The 18,142-nt window shown below is 35.5% G+C and overlaps 3 protein-coding genes across 4 annotated transcripts in view; 2 read left to right on the top strand and 1 right to left on the bottom strand.

Annotated features, from left to right (window-relative positions):
* Positions 1-813, top strand: part of LOC107706177 (digestive cysteine proteinase 2-like) — a 7,180-nt gene extending 6,367 nt beyond the window's left edge. The window contains exons 12-13 of one of the 2 annotated variants that reach the window (XM_016509780.1): positions 364-451; positions 594-813. In XM_016509780.1, coding sequence (XP_016365266.1) covers positions 364-451; positions 594-693 — 188 coding nt within the window. In that variant the 3' untranslated portion in view covers positions 694-813. Of the gene's footprint in view, positions 1-363; positions 452-505 lie in introns of both variants that reach the window. The other variant, XM_016509781.1, reaches the window with a different exon arrangement.
* A 2,074-nt stretch (positions 814-2,887) lies between these two features.
* Positions 2,888-10,823, bottom strand: LOC107706180 (solute carrier family 22 member 13). Its single transcript, XM_016509784.1, has 10 exons — positions 10,225-10,823; positions 8,673-8,776; positions 7,856-8,010; positions 6,609-6,777; positions 6,038-6,152; positions 5,400-5,503; positions 3,674-3,885; positions 3,480-3,588; positions 3,134-3,334; positions 2,888-3,024 (listed from the first exon to the last, which is right to left on the bottom strand). Exons 1-10 carry the CDS (start codon positions 10,561-10,563, stop codon positions 2,922-2,924), a joined length of 1,611 nt encoding a protein of 536 aa, XP_016365270.1. The 5' UTR covers positions 10,564-10,823; the 3' UTR covers positions 2,888-2,921.
* A 2,474-nt stretch (positions 10,824-13,297) lies between these two features.
* Positions 13,298-16,869, top strand: psmb4 (proteasome 20S subunit beta 4). The gene is made up of 7 exons (XM_016509783.1): positions 13,298-13,460; positions 14,066-14,272; positions 14,378-14,524; positions 15,460-15,541; positions 15,638-15,754; positions 15,875-15,963; positions 16,655-16,869. The coding sequence occupies exons 1-7, from the start codon at positions 13,336-13,338 to the stop codon at positions 16,665-16,667; spliced, it is 780 nt and encodes a 259-aa protein (XP_016365269.1). The 5' UTR covers positions 13,298-13,335; the 3' UTR covers positions 16,668-16,869.
* The last annotated feature ends 1,273 nt before the right edge of the window (positions 16,870-18,142 follow it).

Here is an 18,142-nt window from a genome sequence, read left to right as displayed (position 1 = left end):
AGTTTTGAGAATTTCATTTCTGATCTGAGAAATGCACCAAAGCAACTGAGAAAAACAGTAAATTTCAACTGATTGTTCTAGTCTGTGGGCTTCCTAAAAAGTAAATTACAATCTACCACACACACACATATATATATATATATATATATATACACTGTATCAAAATTTTATTTACTTTTTAGAAATTTAGAATTAGATTGTTTTTATTAGAAAATTTGATGCACAGTTAATATTTTATATTTCAAGTTCATTCATATTATTTTATTGAGTACAGCAATGGCTTACAGATTGCCTAAAATCAAGTATTCAGTACTCTTTTCTATAGAAACCAGCAATTCATGTTTTATGTTTCTATATCCACAGAAAACGGGACTGATGACTTGGATCATGCTGTGCTAGCAGTTGGTTATGGGATAATGGATAATGAGCCCTATTGGCTAGTGAAGAACTCCTGGTCCACTTACTGGGGCAATGCAATTCATGTTTTATGTTTCTATATCCACAGAAAACGGGACTGATGACTTGGATCATGCTGTGCTAGCAGTTGGTTATGGGATAATGGATAATGAGCCCTATTGGCTAGTGAAGAACTCCTGGTCCACTTACTGGGGCAATGATGGTTATATTCTGATGTCCATGAAAGACAACAACTGTGGTGTGGCCACTGATGCTACTTACGTGACATTAGCCTAATATACTTCCATCCTTCAGAAAAATCATACAAGAATTGTTTTTGACTATTTTATTGCAGATGATGGACAATTAATCACAGTTTTATTGTGCATCAGTTGGAATGTCAATAAATGGAAAGTCTTAATAACAAAATGCTTGTTCATTGTAAAATCACATTAAGACTTGCATTCCATCATGCAGCAAAAGTATCACACACTCATACTTGTTCACAGGCAATGGTCAGTAACTAGCAGGCCTATATAAATTTCATTAGACCCCAATTGATTCATTCTTATGTCCTCAACATTTTAAGACTGAGGGCTGTGGTAACCATCCAGTTTTCTTAATGGTAGTTCCACTAATGGTGCCCTCTTCTGGGAAAAAAAGTTTTTACATTTCATCAGGTTAAAAGACATCACAGTCACAGATGTACCAGACAGTTACAAATTAAGGTCTTATGACAGAGTAAAAACATTTAGATCATGATAATCATGCAGTAATACATAAAAATGTTTTGGTTAAAAGTATAGTTAATCCAAATATGAAAATTCAATCGTTATTTACTCACCCTGATTTAAAGTTTGTTCCAAACTTTAAATCAGATATTTAGAAGAATTTTGGTCAGTTAGTCAGTAGTAGTTTGGTCGGTTAGTGAAACTCAGATTCAGGAATGAATCCTTCAGCCTGAACCACCTAATAAGAGCAATTTGTTCACTGATCTAGTTTTCCGGTGCACGCCACTGACTCAGTGACCTGGTCACAGCTTTTTTCAGGCTTTTATGTGAATAATGACTTAACATTTTAGTCTGTTCCTCATTCAAAATTTTACACATGGATTCAGAAGACTTGAAATACAGTACAATGCTTTTATGGTATTCTGTAGGACACAAAATAAGGGTTTAAAATGGCATGGGGGGTGAGTAAATAATGATAGGTGTATATCCCTTTAAGATCTGCACCCCATCAACATTTAGAACATTTAGACAAATCGCATTATAATAAAATAGAGTTAATTTCTATCAAACAATTGCATGCAGTAAAAGTACATAGTTAATGTCAGGATATAAAGGTAAAAACTAGATTTTTACCTTTATGGCAGTGACATTGAATGAATTGAGATTGAAGTCTGAATTTGTGACCATGGATCATCACAGCAATCTCATGACCTTCTGCAGTAGTGTATGTATCATTGGCTCAAGCAAAGTTGGCAACATAAATATTACTCCCACTCTACATTAAACCTCTTTGTGTGTATGATGGCTTTTTTTTTCTTTCAATAAAGTAACAGAAAAACTAAATGCAGTCAAACAACTGACAAAACAGCACTAAACAAGATACTTTCCCCTCTAGTTACTGAGCTAAGATATTTCAGGATACTAACATGCTATTAAACAATTTTAACCAGGCATAATCTTTGGGAACTGTCATCTCAACCAAATCTAAATGCAACCCACTGTCCCCACATAAGACAAATCCGGTGTAATTCCCAAAAATTGGATACGATATGTCAAGAACTACTTTACAAAGAAGGCACTGGTTCACTCTCCACTAGACCAAACACTCACAAATTTGCCATTTAGTGAGTGGCAGTTGGTGTTAGTGGGAGGTACATTCTCATTCTAGAGAGCATTTGATTGGACAAAAATCTGCGTAGTACAGGACCAGTCATGAATATTTTTGGTCCATTTGCCAGAAGAAAAAAAAACACATTTTAAATGTAAATATCTGTTAAAAGTAAACTGAATGAATTTAGTTTGGCTTAATAATTCACAAATGTTCCCTTATGTTTGTTTAGAGCATCTCTCTTTGTTTTGCATATAACGTATTGGCCCGAATATAAGACGACCCTGATTATAAGAATTGACATGTCAAAGTGTAGACCCTGAATATAAGACGACCGCGTTTTTTCAGATGTATTTCCAAGAAAAAAACCTCGTCTTATATTCGGGACAATACGGTAGAGGTCTGATAAACATTTGACGCACAAATTGCATTGCTTTCAGACCCCGTCATCCATTTTTTAAACTTTACACTTAAGTTTTATCAAAACTGCTAATCCTGATGTAAATCAATCAAATACACAACCTACAGCCATTTCAAAAAATGTAAGAAACGTTCAAATATCTGTCAAAGTCACAAAAGAGGCATTTTTGTATCAAAACCTGAACCATTTCCAAGTTTCTCTGATCATCAGCAAGACTAATAATGTAAACACACCAGAATGAGAGTTTGTGTGTTATCATATACTTCTAACTGGACTCATCTGCTAAACACTGCAGTTCCTGTCCTTCTGTGTTGCTTGGCAATTGGCTTGTATGTACAGGAATTTGTCCGTCATATTTCAGAGCCGACCTAAAGGAGGAGAGAGGAGGATAAACTATTTGAGATGTGTTTTCAGGGTAACAGGGTTTTAATTTTGCAGTAAACTATCCCTTTAATTGTATGTGGTGTTATTAGTTACCTCTCTGTATCATGAATGCTGTCTGGTAGTGGTTGACTGGCAGTCTCAGGCAATGCTAGAGCAAGCACTGCAGCAAGCAGAGGGGTGAAGCCAAATATCGCCATGGGCACAACAGGTGCGTGGCGTCCAAGCAGGTTTATTAGTGGCGCTAAAACTCCACCTATCCGTGCAAACATAGAAGAAACACCAATACCTGTTTGCCTGTAGATAAAAAAGCCAAATCAGATATTATTTCCACACGTTTAACTATATGCTGAAATCAAGCATGCAAGCTCTTCACTCCCACCTGATTTTCATGGACTTGCTAACAGATCGTGGCTTTTGAGAAGGTTTTGTGTGCGAGTACCTGAGAACAGTCGGGAATAGTTCTGCAGAATAAATATAGATGATGGCAAAAGATGCTGTAATTCCAAATTTCCCCACCATGGCCAAAGCAGTCCGAATATGAGCACTGTCTGAGAAAAAAATGTTTGATAAGAAAATAATTAAAAAGACTAATAAATTCTAGAAAAGTGCCTCTAGCCATGTTTGACTGGTCACCTGCTGGAACAGTGAGAGTCAGCAGACATGCACCACCTCCCACAGCAAGGAATACACTCAGTGGGATTCGTCGACTGTAGGGCAGGAGGACCAACACCAGCGACCTTGCAGGAATTTCCACCAATCCAAACATGAACTGAGTGAGGTAAAGGTCTGCCCCGAGGTCTGACACACCCAGAGACAGACCATAATACACCAACACATTAACAAACCTGGAGAAACACAGAGACGTTAAGTCAATTAAGGGACACCTTTATGTGTGTGTGAAGGGCATGACTACAAACACTTAGTGTTGGGGAGTAACTATAGTTACATGTGGCTAAATTACGTAATTTAATTACAAAATAATTTTTTAGTTAATAAGAAAAAATGTGTAATTAAATTACAGTTACTTATGAAAATGTTAACAATTACAGAGGGGGGTTACATCTTAATTTTTTTTTCACACACCCACATACAGATTTAATTGATTTCATTCATAAATTGCATTGACTGCTCTAAAATTTGAGACACCAATGTTTCAGGAGTTTAGTACACAGAATAGGACACATGCTTCTTTGATAACTGCTTTATTTCCTATTTGGGTTTATGTATATGCTTTATTTTTTAAGATGAACTGTTTTTTCCAAGCCATTATTAGATGCCAGTGTTTCCTGTCATAAAAAGATTTGATTTCAAAAACAGTATCATAGCTAAACTATTTAGCTACTAATAGTAGCTAATTGCATACTAAACAATTTCTTGTTATGGTTTTAAATCTGTATTTAACCTTTAAAATTAAATTGTTATAATTTAAATTCATATAATCTTAATTCAAGCGATGAAGGATTTCGAAAGTGACAGTAATCAGTGTTGAGCACTACTGTAAGGTTAACCCTGCCTGGTTTACATGTTTGAAAACAGTTACCAGTTGAAAACATTAGACATTTAGAAAAGTAATCAAATGTAATCAATTACATTACTTTAATAAAGTAATTGAAATAGTTACACTACTTATTACATTTTATATAGGGGAATTTGTAATCTGTAACCTATTACATTTCCAAAGTAACCTTCCCTACTGCACACAATCGAGTTTGTGGGTGCTTCTTCAACTATAGGAGCATTTGGAACCCTGTGGATTTTCAGAATACAAACACTTTTCACTCGCTGACTGGAGACATCTGTCATATTTGGGTTATTTTTTAAATGAAAATCATGAATTCCCACCACAGTGTCATTTCCATCACATGTATTGCATTTTCATAGCATTTTATAGCTTTATTTATTTTTTAATAAAATGGCTGGTTTCTCTGTCTTGCTAAAGCAAATGTCATAACTAGCATTTCATGTAGCCTAAACATATACTATTTTTCTACATTTTTGCAGAATTTAATAAAATTACAGCTTGATTGGAAATGATACACAACAAAAACATTCTGTTTATGGGGTGATATTTACTTTGATTAATATTAGTGTTAAGATTGATTTTCATGTTATGGGACCATGGTAAAACATTAACATAATAGCCATTTGAAATGTAGCAAGAATAAAAGATAAAGGCATAATCAAATGTGACTTTCATATAACAAAAAGCACAAAGTTAAAATCTCTAAGTTTGAATACAAATATAAACTGTCTTTCACTCTTTTCGGCTTTTTTCTCAAATAAAAGTCATATATAAAATTGTCTGAAGTTGAAGAAACATAAATATACATATCTATACAGCTACTCATTGTAATCTCACCAGATGTAGAAGAGTATGAGAGCTCTCTTCCTCATCTGGGGAGTTCGGAGCAGGTCAACAGCTGTATATTGACTCCGTCCTTGTGGGCCCTCATATCGCTCCACCTGTGATAGCAAAAATGACACTTTAATACTTTGTAACAAATGTTATGAAACATCCTGTTTTTGAATGATTTCTGAAGGATTGTGTGACACTGAAGCCTGCGCGCAGTATGCTGAACAATCAGCTTTGCCATTTAAAATATATTTAAATAGAAAACAGTTGTTTTAAACTGTAAATTGTACAGTACCGTTTTTACTGTATTTTTGATCAAATAAATGCATCCTGTTTTCCCGTTCAAGTTACCCAAACACATATACATTCATAACAATAAGAAAAACCTTGCTAAATGCAGTCATTGACCTGATGATGTGAAAGTCATCTACTTGTTGCCCTGGTGATGTGAAGTGAAGCTTCAGACTATCACTTCTTAAAGACTAAAAACAAAGGCCCCTTGGTTGCCCAGGGTGGGGGATGGCGTTGTCATGGTGATGCTAACAGAGCTATTAGAGAGTTTATGGGATTTGAAGATTGTGCCAGAGGCAAGAAAAAAGCCGAAAAGAGAGCAGAGAGAGTGAAAGGGTCCAAATTTTTGATACCTGAACAGTGGGAGGTAAGGTGCGACCATTGACCGAAGCTGCCTTACGCAGAAGATCAATCGCCTCCTCATTTCGGTTATTCACCAAAAGCCAACGGGCCGAATGTGGAAGAACCCTGAGAAAAAGGAGGAGAGGAGGATGAAAGGAGATTTATGCTGTCAGACTGATAAAGGCAGAGGAAGGGAGGAAGTCAAATAGCAAGAGTGAATGAAATAGAGAATTGAGTACTGCTTTTTATGTACTCTTTTGCAAGGCCTGATTGTGTAAGGTAAGACACACTGAAAATTATACCATCAGTGCTTTTTATAGTAATTACTTATAAATAATAATAATAAATGTACATTTATATATAACAGATTTTAAAATGTTTATCTCATAGAAAAACTGTTGTTTTAAATTGCAACAATATTTCACAATATTATTTGTTCTTTTACTGAATTTTTTATCAAATGCATGCAGCATTGAAGCATAAGAGACATCTTTCAAAACAGTCAAAACTCTTATCGACCACAAAAACTCCACTTCTTGAAATGTATGTGTTAACTCAATATACACTTGTGTGCTGTCTCACCATATATAGAATATGAAGAGAAATCCTGGTGCAGAGATTGCCAGCTGCAGCTTTCTCCAGTCTCTGATGAGATAAGCCACACCTGCCAGCAGCGTGTAGCCAAAACCAAAGAAGTAGTCGGTGAAGATGCCAGCCAGCATCCGTCTCTGTGTGCAGGTCCACTCTGTGCCTGTGCAGGAGGGGTGAGGGGAGGTTAAGTGTTCAGGGGGTGGTTAGGTTTGGGGTTTAAGGGTTCAACCTAGGGTATTTAGGTCTGTGGTAAAGAAGAAAAGTGCGTTTGTTACTGTTGGCATATAAATATGTTAATGGCACTGCTGGGGGGCACTTGAAGGGTTTGGGTTGAGTACAGGTAGAAATCAGTTAGAGAATAGTTTCTATTGAATAGAGTTCATGGATTTTTAAGGAAGTTTTGTATGCATGTTGGTATTTGAGGTTTTGCAATAAATCAGGAAAAAACACTCTAGAACATAATAATGAGGATGATACTGAGGTCAATCAGACCCTCCTCCTATGGTACAGCCCACCTGCTACAAGTCAGGGCATGTCAACTTGTCTTGACTTGTCTAGTAAAGGCATTGGGATATAATATCACATTCCTATATCAATTGAGAGGAATATTTGGGGTTTTCGGAAAGTCACACTGTTAGACATTTTTTTTTTTTTTATGTTTCTAAAATGTAAGACATTAAGTATGCAGATGAGCAGAAGTTCACTATGCAAGTTTTACTTAAAATATAATTTAGATGATTTTTTATCAAGCATGGCTAACTTTTTTTTTATTTCACCTTTAACCTGAGGTTAAGTGTCTTGCTCAAGGGAGCAATAACCCTTAAACAGGAGAGGGGTCAGATGTAACCTTTAGTAAAAGCTCAGATCCTCAATTATGCCAGTTAATGTTCAACTCATTCTATTATTAGTAAATGTCTATAATTATGTCAAGAAACATGCATGATCAGTGATAACTAATAAAAATAGATTATGTTAATTACTTTGATGTCTTCCTGATATTAAAGGGATGGTTTCAAGTTCCAGTGACTTCCATAGTGTGGACAAAAAAATACCACGGAAATCAATAGGACCTGAAACTGTTTGGTTAGCAACATCCTTCAAAATATCTTGTTTTATGTTCCACAGAAGAAAAAAGTCATACAGGCCTGGAACTACATGAGAGTGAGTCAGTGATTTGTATTTTTGAGTGAACTATCCCTTTAGTGACTAGAGAGTTACTTTAGTACTCCAAGTCTCACCTAGAACAAACGCATTGATTATCACGCCCGACACTGTCATTCCTATGATGAAGCGCAGGGTGACATAAACGGGGAAGTTTGGAGCGAAGGCAGCAGCCACACCAAACACTGTCTGAAGGGCTAAAGACAAGAGCATGGCAAACCTCCTCCCATACCTTACAGAGAGAAAGAAAGAATGAGAAAGACTTGATGAGAAATGCTGGTGAATGGACAGGCAGTCTATTTTTTAAAATAAGAATCATACAATAAATGTTTAAAATTATATATGAAGTGAATTCAGCTGAATTTTTATTCAAAAACCCTGCTGACAAGTAACTCTGGTACTTGCGTTGTAATAAAATCTCAAAAATATGATGGCAGTTTAATATTGTACATTTTTATTTTTAGTGTTATTTTAGCATTTTAATGCTAATAGCATTTAGCATTTAAAAGTATGTTAATATAGCTACATTTACATGATTTTAAGACATATTGGCGCCCCCCTGGAACTTTTGCAGAGGCCCCCTAGTGGGCCCTAACCCCCTGGTTGAAAACCATTGATATATAGTACATACAAAGTATACAGACCACTAAATTGGAAACAGTAAAGTGTATTTACTTTCTGTGAATGCATAAATAGCTCTAGGCAATGTGCATTTGACATTAAAAATGTATGTATGGGCATTTAATGCATAAAGAGTTGAATGGGAAGCAGGACAAAGAAAGAGAGATCAATGAGCAGGGTATGACCACTAGATTCCTTCAGGTTGTTTAGGGTGAACAAAGCACACATGTGAAGTGTGAGGATGCAAATGTATGTGAGATTGTGTGTACATACTTGTCTGCCATAGCTCCAAACACAACAGCTCCTACAAGCAATCCCAGCATATAGATAGAGGAGCCCAGACTGTTTAGACCTGCCTTGTCACACACCAGATCCCACTGCACAAATACATACACAAAACCCTAGTATTAGTCGATAAAAGTCATTACTGGCATATTATTTTATTTATTTTGTACTTTTTTCTTCCTTGCAAATCTTATATTTATATATTACCATACAAACGTTTATAGGATTTATTAAAGTCCCTTATGCTCACCAAGGATGCATTTATTTAATCAAAAATACATTAAAAATAGTAATATAGTGAAATATTATTACAATTTAAAATAACTGATTTCTATTTCTATTAATTTATTTTAAAATGTATTCCCACAATGTCAAAGCTAAATTTTCTTCAGCGTCACACGATCCTTCAGAATCATTCTAATATGCTGATTTGGTGCTCAAGAAACATTTCTTATTATTATCAATGATGAAAAATGGTGCTGCTTAATATTTTTGTGGAAACCGTTATACATTTTATGTTCAGGATTCTTTGATGAATAGAAAAGAATAGCATCCCTTACCAAAAAGTAGTATACTTCAAGTTTATTTTAGTAAGTATACTTAAGTAAAGTTCAAGTATATTTTAAAGTATACTTTATGTAGTAAGTATACAAATATCAGTGTACTAGTAGTATACTTGTAAGTGTACTATTTCAATACTCCTTGGGACTAAATTGGCCCACTTTACTTCTCTTGTGTTTTGGAAATTCTGTACAGAATATGTGTACTAGCTCCCCCTACAGTATAACAATGAAAACACTGATTCTAGGAGCACAATTATAGCTAACATATATTTAGACTTTATAAGTCAAGTATACTTAAATGTCATTTTAAGTATATTTCTGAGAAGTACATAAAGCCCATTTCTGAGAAGTACATAAAAAGTAGACTAAAAGTATACTTTCCTATTTTTAGTTTAAAAGAAGTATACTAATAGCACACTTGAATAAACTTCTTTTTCGTAAGGGATTATTTGAAATAGAATTTTTACCTATGTACCTATGTTTTGTTGTGTGTGTGTGTGTGTGTGTGTGTGAGTGCTGTATTTTACTGTCACTGGTGCTCAGTTTCTTAATTTAATGCATCCTTGCTCAATTACAGTATTAATTTCTTAGGGGGAAAAAAAATCATTAGAGACCATCTTAGTGACCCCAACCTTTTGAACGGTTGTGTATAGCTTATATTTTAGATTGTGTAACATTATAGATTATAAATGTTATTTTATTATACTGTATGTAATTACTTAAACTAAATAGTTTATTTTATTACATATTCCTGTTATGTTAAATTCAATTTCGTTGTACCCATTTAAGAAATAAAAACTTTTTATTTAATAAAATATCTCCTTTTGAAGTGCACTTTGAGCTTTGTAACTTTGCAGATCTTTTTTATGCTCAAACAGCAACATTACAGACTAACTAAAGTTGAAAAAGTGAAAAAGCATAATAGTACCCCTTTATTTAACATTTAATTATTCTGAAGAATGCAGACCCGCGTTTACCTCAGTGACAGTGGTGCTCTGGAAGATCTCGTGGCTGTACACCCATCCTGTCTCACAAGTTGAGTGTGTACTGTGGTTCTTTCCTGAAACTGCTGTGCACGAGTCCGCATGTCCTGGCAGAAGAGAGATGCTCAGATTCACATTTGAAAGGTTGCCGAGAGTAAGGGACGCGTTCTCCATCCCTGAACCCCAACAATGGTGGGGTGGCGTGGCGCCTGTGAAGACGCTCGCCATCATGTGGAATGCGAGAAAGATCTGCGGTAGACATATCCACACATACAGAAGCTTCTGATATCTCCCAAAGCCACCGATTGTGGCCAGCAGTTGATCGAAATTCATTTCCGACCTGGGAAAAACAAGTCTCGAGAGTCTTCACACCTCCATCGAAATACAGTGAGCAAGTGTACAGTGACGATCAAAATTAATGTAGATTTCTGAATATATGCCAGAAATAATTTTTCAATCCATCATGTGTTTTATATCCTGAAGAAAGCGCACGGAGATCAATAACAAATGTTTACACAGCACGTGCCATTGTGTTGTTGTTATCGTTGTTGGTCTACAACAGCATCTTAAAATTATATTTGTGGCTTAAAAAGACGCTCAAACAAATCCTGATCAAGAAACAAAGAAAAAGACAATTAAAAGCCAAAAAATGTCAAAGTGAGTTGATGTCCACTTTCCAGGCGCCTATATTTCCACGAATCGCGACAGATCTGGTTTGACTGTACGGTTTCACGCTCCGCTTGTTACAAACGCGTGAAACAAAACAACAAGAAAGGCTGGAGCAGAACCACATCGTCTGGAATGGACCGAGAACTGCTGCGTTGCGTTCAATCTTTGGAGTGGGACCAGCAATCACGAAGAATATAAAGGTTAATAAAAAGCAAACTTTAGTGTTTCTCCGCTATTGTCTGGAGTGAAATGGCTGACTAGTTTGGAGTTTTGCATTAAACCCGCGGCTGGTGAAATGCTGGTCTAAATGGGACGCGCGACGCGCATAATGAGACTGTAAGATCAAAGCTCTCTGTAAATTAGTCCCACGCGACCCACCTTACTCGGGAAAAACAACCTCCGGGTGAAAACAAGAAATGAGATATGGTGACTTGGAGAATCAAAAGCGTGCTTTCAGACAGAAAGAAGTCAGCTTTTCATTTCAAACGCCAGATAGGCCTACTTTTGAATTACAACCTTTAAATAAAAAAACAGAAAAAAACGCTGCAACAGAACAACAAAAGAAAAATTAATAATGAGCATCCTATAATGGACATGCTGCATACAGACATTATTCATATGTCTTCAGTGAATACCAGCTTTTCTGCATTATAAATTAGTAATAAAAAATGACATTAGTAGGCTAATATATTACTAATCAAAAATTAAATTTTGATATATTTACAGTAGGCTAGAAAATGTACAAACTATCTACACTTTACTTTTTATCCTAATGATTTATGGTGTAAAAGAAAAATTCATAATTTTTAACCCATACAATGTATTGTTGGCTATTGCTACAAATATACCTGTGCTATGACTTTATGGTCCAGGGTCACATATCAGTAAGGAGTGGTGATAAAAATGCAATACTAAAAGCAACTGCTTACTAACCGTTAATAGGCTTTAACACAAACTATTCACCATGACACAGGGTGGCAGAAGAGCTGGACAGAAATCAACAAACACATTTACATTGTAGCAACATAATGTGTTGTTCTGTACATGTTCATGCAACCGTGTGAAAGAAATGTAAGATCCAAGAGGGTTGTAGAAATCATGTTAAGCAACATTCATCAGTTGTGAGGTAGGCGACCTTCTGACTACATCTGTTATTTCCACAGCAACACACTATGGATCACACACTTCCTGTTCTTATATTTTTTGTGGTAATATTGTGGTAACATTTAATTTTAATGTGTACTAATACAGTAAAACTGCAACCAAAGTTTTGTAATATTATCTAAATTAATCTGTTAAATAAAAGGGGAATTGATTTAGGGGTCCATATTCACATGCAATGTGTATAAAATTATCATCATTATCTATTATGAGGTGGCTGATTAACAAAATGAAATGTAAAGCATCTGTATCCAGTTAACTTTTATTTGTTAGTCTTGCCAATAACTCCCAAGATTCGCTACAGCGTTTATTCAGCTGCTAATACAAATGGCCTTCACTTTCTGATGTGAATGGAATTCAGTGTCCTGGTGGGCTTGTTTTTTTGAGCAGGATTTTACTATTTACATGCTGTGTGAGGCATGGAAGGTTTCAGGCACCCCATGAACAGAAAGGCTTTAAGTTAGCATGATCATTCAACGATTTTATTAGATGTAAATTTGCCTCTTTTGATGTGACTTTAGAATCAGTATTAATTTAACTGTTAGTTCTAAGAAATAAAAAAGTCATGTATTATTTCTGTCAACTAGAGCATCATCATCTACCTCTTACCTGTTGAAGGAGGGTCATTTGTTACCTGCCATTTAGCAGACACTTTTTCCTTTGAACATTCTCTTACTCTTTAACTAAGAAGTAGGCCTAATTGGATTTTTATGAGGCCTGCCCAGTGAACTGAAGCTTAATCTATAGAGCTGTTCAGTCACATCGAGTTGTAGGCCAACCAAGAAGTCTAATTCACAGAGAAATCTAATTTCCTTTGGGTTTTTAGAGAAGTGGCTTTGGATTTATGAGTACAATAACATCTAAGATATATAAGGACTACAACAGTAAACTCAAATTCTTGTGGTAGAGTAGTAATATACCATAATGTTAGCTCATTGACTTACTACTCAATAAATAAAATAGATCTTCCAGGTTTTAGGTTAACAAATAAAATAATTAAACAGTTCTATTTCTATTCTGAACTAATTTTTTATATTCTGCTTATTTTTTCTCATGTAGCCTAAATATTTATTTGATCGTTTTTTTTATTGATTAATATTTTTGATTATTATATTTAGCTTTACATATAAACTTCAAACACATCACTTTCTCAGCAGAACACATTCTACATCTAAAGAAATGACCACAGAAATAAACACAGCCCAATATCCCACAATGCCTAGCGCGCATTACATGGAGCGCATAGCAGTAGCGTCATTTCCGTCAATTTTGAACATGGAGGTGAATGGACTGAAGCTGAATTTCTGGGAGAACGGACCGAAACCCGGTCAGTTTTATTCATTCCCGGGTAACAGCAGCAGTAGTGCGGCTCCAGGATGTGGACCCATCAAACACACACTGTAAGCTCATCACGACTTGTCAGTTTTGTGCTTAGCAGTCAGTAAGTTTGTGCTTTCGATTTGCCTTTCTCTGCTGCATCATCATGGAGGAAAGTTGCTGTTTACCCCGGAAAATTGTCTCAGATATATATTTTAAAATATATTCGATTAGTTAGATGTTTACGTTACTCTGAATGTAATTTATATCTCTTTCTTTTTCCACTCTTCATCTAGTGAAAAAGTACGAGTGTAATGGTCCAGTGATAAGTTAGCTTGTTAGCAATAAAGCTAATGAATATGCAAATATCAAATCCAGTGTTTTAATAGACTTATTTATGTACAATATATATGAGGAAGTATATACGAAGTACAATATATATGTCTTGGCATAATTGTGGACATACATGAGACTAATAAAGACAATAATAAAAATAAAAATACAATATAAAAATCTATACGGCCAATTAATAAATAGAAATCTGCATTTTTGATCAAATACATGCAGCCTTGGTGAGCATAAGAGACTTGAAAAATCTTACAGACCTCAGACCTTTGAACGGTAGTGTTAAATGCATATTTACATTCAATTTGTCTTTTATTAATTTATAATGTCTAATGTTTCTCAGCAACCCCATGGTAACGGGCACATCAGTGCTGGGTGTGAAGTTCACTGGAGGTGTGATCATTGCTGCTGACATGCTCGGCTCTTATGGCTCCCTGGCGCGCTTCCGCAACATCTCCCGACTCATGAAGGTCAACAACAGCACCATCCTGGGAGCCTCGGGAGACTATGCTGACTACCAGTACCTTAAGCAGGTCATTGAGCAGATGGTGTAAGTACACACACATTTGTTTATGGTTCGGTTGAATACTTTGTCAGGTTTGAGACCTCACATCAGTGTACGTTAATAGGTAGCACGTGATCTGTGTTTGTTTAGGATTGATGAAGAGCTTCTTGGAGATGGACACAGCTACACCCCTAAAGCCATCCACTCCTGGCTCACGCGGGTCATGTATAACCGCCGCAGCAAGATGAACCCCTTGTGGAACACAGTGGTCATTGGTGGATTTTACAATGGAGAGAGGTGGGATAGTGTCCAGACAACTACTGTTGAGTGTACAAAGTAGATGATTTGCGTTTGAATGAAAGTCAATTTTAAAGAAAATTCACAATCCAATTTTTTTTTGTAATCGGTGAAACAGAGAGGGAGAGAGAGACTTGATTTTATCTAATGGGAATCACTCTCAAATAACAGGTTGAAAAATTAAAAGATATTGGTGACTAAGTTTGTTAAGAGGTGAATTTACAATGTGCAAATTATTACATTTTGATGAAACATTATAAAGAGCATTATTTTTCTTTGAATTACTGTTAGGCCTAGTGTCATTTTAAAGTCACATTTATTTGCTTTTCACAATACACATATTTTTTCATGGTGTTAATGTTTATAATAATATCTTAATATCTTCATGTCTAATAGTCACATTTAGCAGATTAGAGCTGGGTGATACTGTAGTTTACATTTTGCTATATAGTAATAACAGTATACATAGAGCTGGGTGGTAATACTGTTATATTTTGTGATGAAAAAACAGGCAGTTGATATTTTCTATATAGTATGTATCACTTTACATGAGTGTATTGTATGTATTTATTTTACTTTATTTACAGAATGTTTATAGTTTATATTTTTGACAATAAACATTTAAACAGTTGATTTTCTAGACTGTATTCTATATTGTAACAATTCTATATTGTGTAGCACTTAACATAAGTGTACTGTATGTATCTATGTAATATATACTTATAGTAGTTGTACGATTCATTATTATTTATTTGTTGAATAATTTCAGTTATTCACCTGTGAGTTTTTGTTCAGTTTACGACAATTACTATTCTGTGATGTGTATCACTTACAGTTATATAGAAAGTGAGGTCAGTTTTGTGACTCGATGACTTGGAGTTGTCTGCTGTTATTTAAATTGAATTGAACAGTTTTTTTTGTGTCGCTCTCTTAAGCTTTCTTGGTTATGTGGACAAGTTAGGAGTTGCATATGAAGCCCCAACAGTAGCAACAGGATTTGGTGCTTATTTGGCTCAGGTAAGGTTTTCTTTTTTGTTCATCAGATAATCTTGCTTTTAAAATGTAGTTAAAAGCCTTATGAACTCATCATATATGCTTGTGTTTTTATATAAGCCCTTGATGAGGGAGGTGACGGAGAACAAGGTAGAAATCACAAAGGATGAGGCACGAGCGCTGATAGAGCGATGCCTGAAAGTTCTGTACTACCGTGATGCCCGTTCCTACAACAGGGTAAGGCATGCTTTCTTCTATTTGTCTTTCATGAAAAGATCCTTATCTCAGGTGCAACATTTCATTGTAAATGTGTTTTAAGAAACAGAAAATAATTAATTTTCTTGGGACTTCCTGTAGCATGAAATCGCCATTGTAACAGCTGAAGGAGTTGAGATTATAGGACCACTGTCATCTGAAACAAACTGGGACATTGCCCATCTGGTCAGGTAGGCTGAAATTCACGATTCATCGAAATATTTTCTCACCATTTATGGTTTAATAGACATTTTATGGGATTAGTATAATCTACACTTCTGTTTGGAAACGTGGGTGTTGGTAAGGCTTTTTTAATTTTATTGAAAGTGCAGGTGTACAAGATTTGTTTTTATTGAAAATGACAGTAAAACTTGTGAAATATTTCTTTATAATTTATTTATTTTTTCTATTTAAAAATGTCATCTATTCCTGTGATGGCAAAGCTGAATTTTCAGCAATCATTACCGCAGTCTTCATTGTCACATGATCCTTAAGAAATAATTCTAATATATTGATTTAGTGCTCAAGAAACCTTTCTTATTATGATCAATGTTGAAGACATTTATGCTGATTAATATTTGTGTGGAAACCGTCATACATATTTTTCAGGATACTTTGATGAATCTAAAGTTCATAAGAACATTATTTATGAATGTCTTTACTGTCACTTTCAATTCAAATGAATGTGTCTTTGCTCAACAGAAGTATCAAAAAATTTAAAAAGAAAAAAAGTTCCTGACCTCAAACTTTTGAATGGTAATGTATTTAGTGCTGTGCAAGGTTGTTGGATATACGTACCAGTGGAGTGCATAGTTAAATTGAGTTAAATCATGATTGCTGATTCATTGTATTGACCTAAACTGATGTTTGTTTTTATTGCAGTGGTTTTGAATGAGTCTTGTTCTGCTGCCCGTTTTGCCACATCATCTTTGGACATGCTCTTAGCACCACCAGATCACTATTGTATTGTCAAGACTACAGTTAGAATTGTTTCTTGCTCTTTTGTTATACATAAATAAACTTCATAAAATTGTTTGCCATGTGCTCATTGTTCTTCTATAATTGGTCAGTAAATCAAAAATTCATATGCAAGTTTTCCACCAAGGGTGTTTATAAATGAATGGAGTTACATTATTGACAGTTTTCCAACTTGTTCATTAGGGGGTTTCCCCCAAAAAATATATATGTAACCATGATTTGTAAAGGAAACCTGTAATTTAATGAAATATCTACATGTTTTGCAAACATAGAAATGCATGGCTAAAATTTTATTTTATGGTGGGGCCAATGAAAACACAGAGTAAAAATGCACTGAAATACTGGTTCAACTAAACCAGCATTAAAAAAAATCCCCAAATCCCTGGTGAGGTAAAAAAATGTTTCTGTGAATAAAAATGTCACATTCTACCACATTAAAAGACAACACATGATTGTTCTTAAAGAAAAAACACACTGCTTACATTACATCCCTAAAAGTGTTTATTCATTATGTAATCAAGTATGTTACAGTATAATCCTAAATACAACAGGTAATGATTTCAAATAATTTCTATTTACATTTATGCACATTATGACAACAGATCAAATCTGATGAAAAGGCATTAAGTGATAAGCTAAACCACAATGTGTAACACGTTGGACCTTTGTAATTCAATGAACAATAGAAGCCATGACTACGCAGGACTTCACACTAGGGATCTTTAACACCCATTGATACAACAAATATTTACACATGCTAGCAATAACCTGCATTTACGTAACTCATTTTCATAGACACTTAAGTTGAGCAGTTCATTTTATTCTCGAAACATGAAATCTTGGTGGAAGGGGGCGCACACAAAACACTTGCAGATTTTAAAAATGTTCTTGACCTGTAGAGCCGACAATGCTATTCCATTTGACTTAATGATCTATAATTTCTGAATCCTCAAAACCATGGAAAGACTCCACATCGCTGTCCTTCTCAAAGAGACTTCTTAACGCAAGCATGCCTGATTGTGGAGAGGACCAAGATTCTGCAGAAACCATACTAGAAGTCTCCGCTTTCTGCTCCTCAACTTTGTCTCCTTGCAATTTACTGACAAGCAGAGCTTCAGTAAGACTTTGCACCAGCTCAGAGGGTTCCTCAGATGTCGCCTCTGGGTTTGTGCTCCAAACCCGATCAAAAGAGCGAAAAAGTAGTTTGGGCTCTGCTATAAGGACATCAAGTACCTCAATAAGCCAGCGAGACAGCAGAAGGGCAAGGCCAGCTGGTTTGGCTCCAACCAGTTCTTGTGGCGCTTTTGTCACATGCTCGCTCCAGCGAGCCTGCATAAACTCGCGTAACACCGGCCCCATACAGGCTTCAAGGGGCTGTAGACGGCGAGAGCA

Source organism: Sinocyclocheilus rhinocerous, unplaced genomic scaffold (genome assembly GCF_001515625.1).
Source record: "Sinocyclocheilus rhinocerous isolate Xijiao unplaced genomic scaffold, SAMN03320098_v1.1 scaffold53, whole genome shotgun sequence".
NCBI classification, from domain to species: Eukaryota; Metazoa; Chordata; class Actinopteri; order Cypriniformes; family Cyprinidae; genus Sinocyclocheilus; species Sinocyclocheilus rhinocerous.
The sequence above is the reverse complement of the archived record's forward strand: the minus strand, read 5'-3'. Positions and strand labels throughout refer to the sequence as shown.

Excerpts from the sequence above, each read along its gene's own strand:
- LOC107706180 (XM_016509784.1), bottom strand. The coding sequence starts at position 10,563 with ATGAATTTCGATCAACTGCTGGCCACAATCGGTGGCTTTGGGAGATAT. Across the intron at positions 8,011-8,672 it reads TTTGGAGCTATGGCAGACAA|GTATGGGAGGAGGTTTGCCA; the intron begins GTATGTACACAC and ends TCTCTCTGTAAG. Across the intron at positions 6,778-7,855 it reads AATCAATGCGTTTGTTCTAG|GCACAGAGTGGACCTGCACA; the intron begins GTGAGACTTGGA and ends CCTCCTGCACAG.
- psmb4 (XM_016509783.1), top strand. The coding sequence starts at position 13,336 with ATGGAGGTGAATGGACTGAAGCTGAATTTCTGGGAGAACGGACCGAAA. Across the intron at positions 13,461-14,065 it reads GGACCCATCAAACACACACT|CAACCCCATGGTAACGGGCA; the intron begins GTAAGCTCATCA and ends AATGTTTCTCAG. Across the intron at positions 15,755-15,874 it reads ATGCCCGTTCCTACAACAGG|CATGAAATCGCCATTGTAAC; the intron begins GTAAGGCATGCT and ends GACTTCCTGTAG.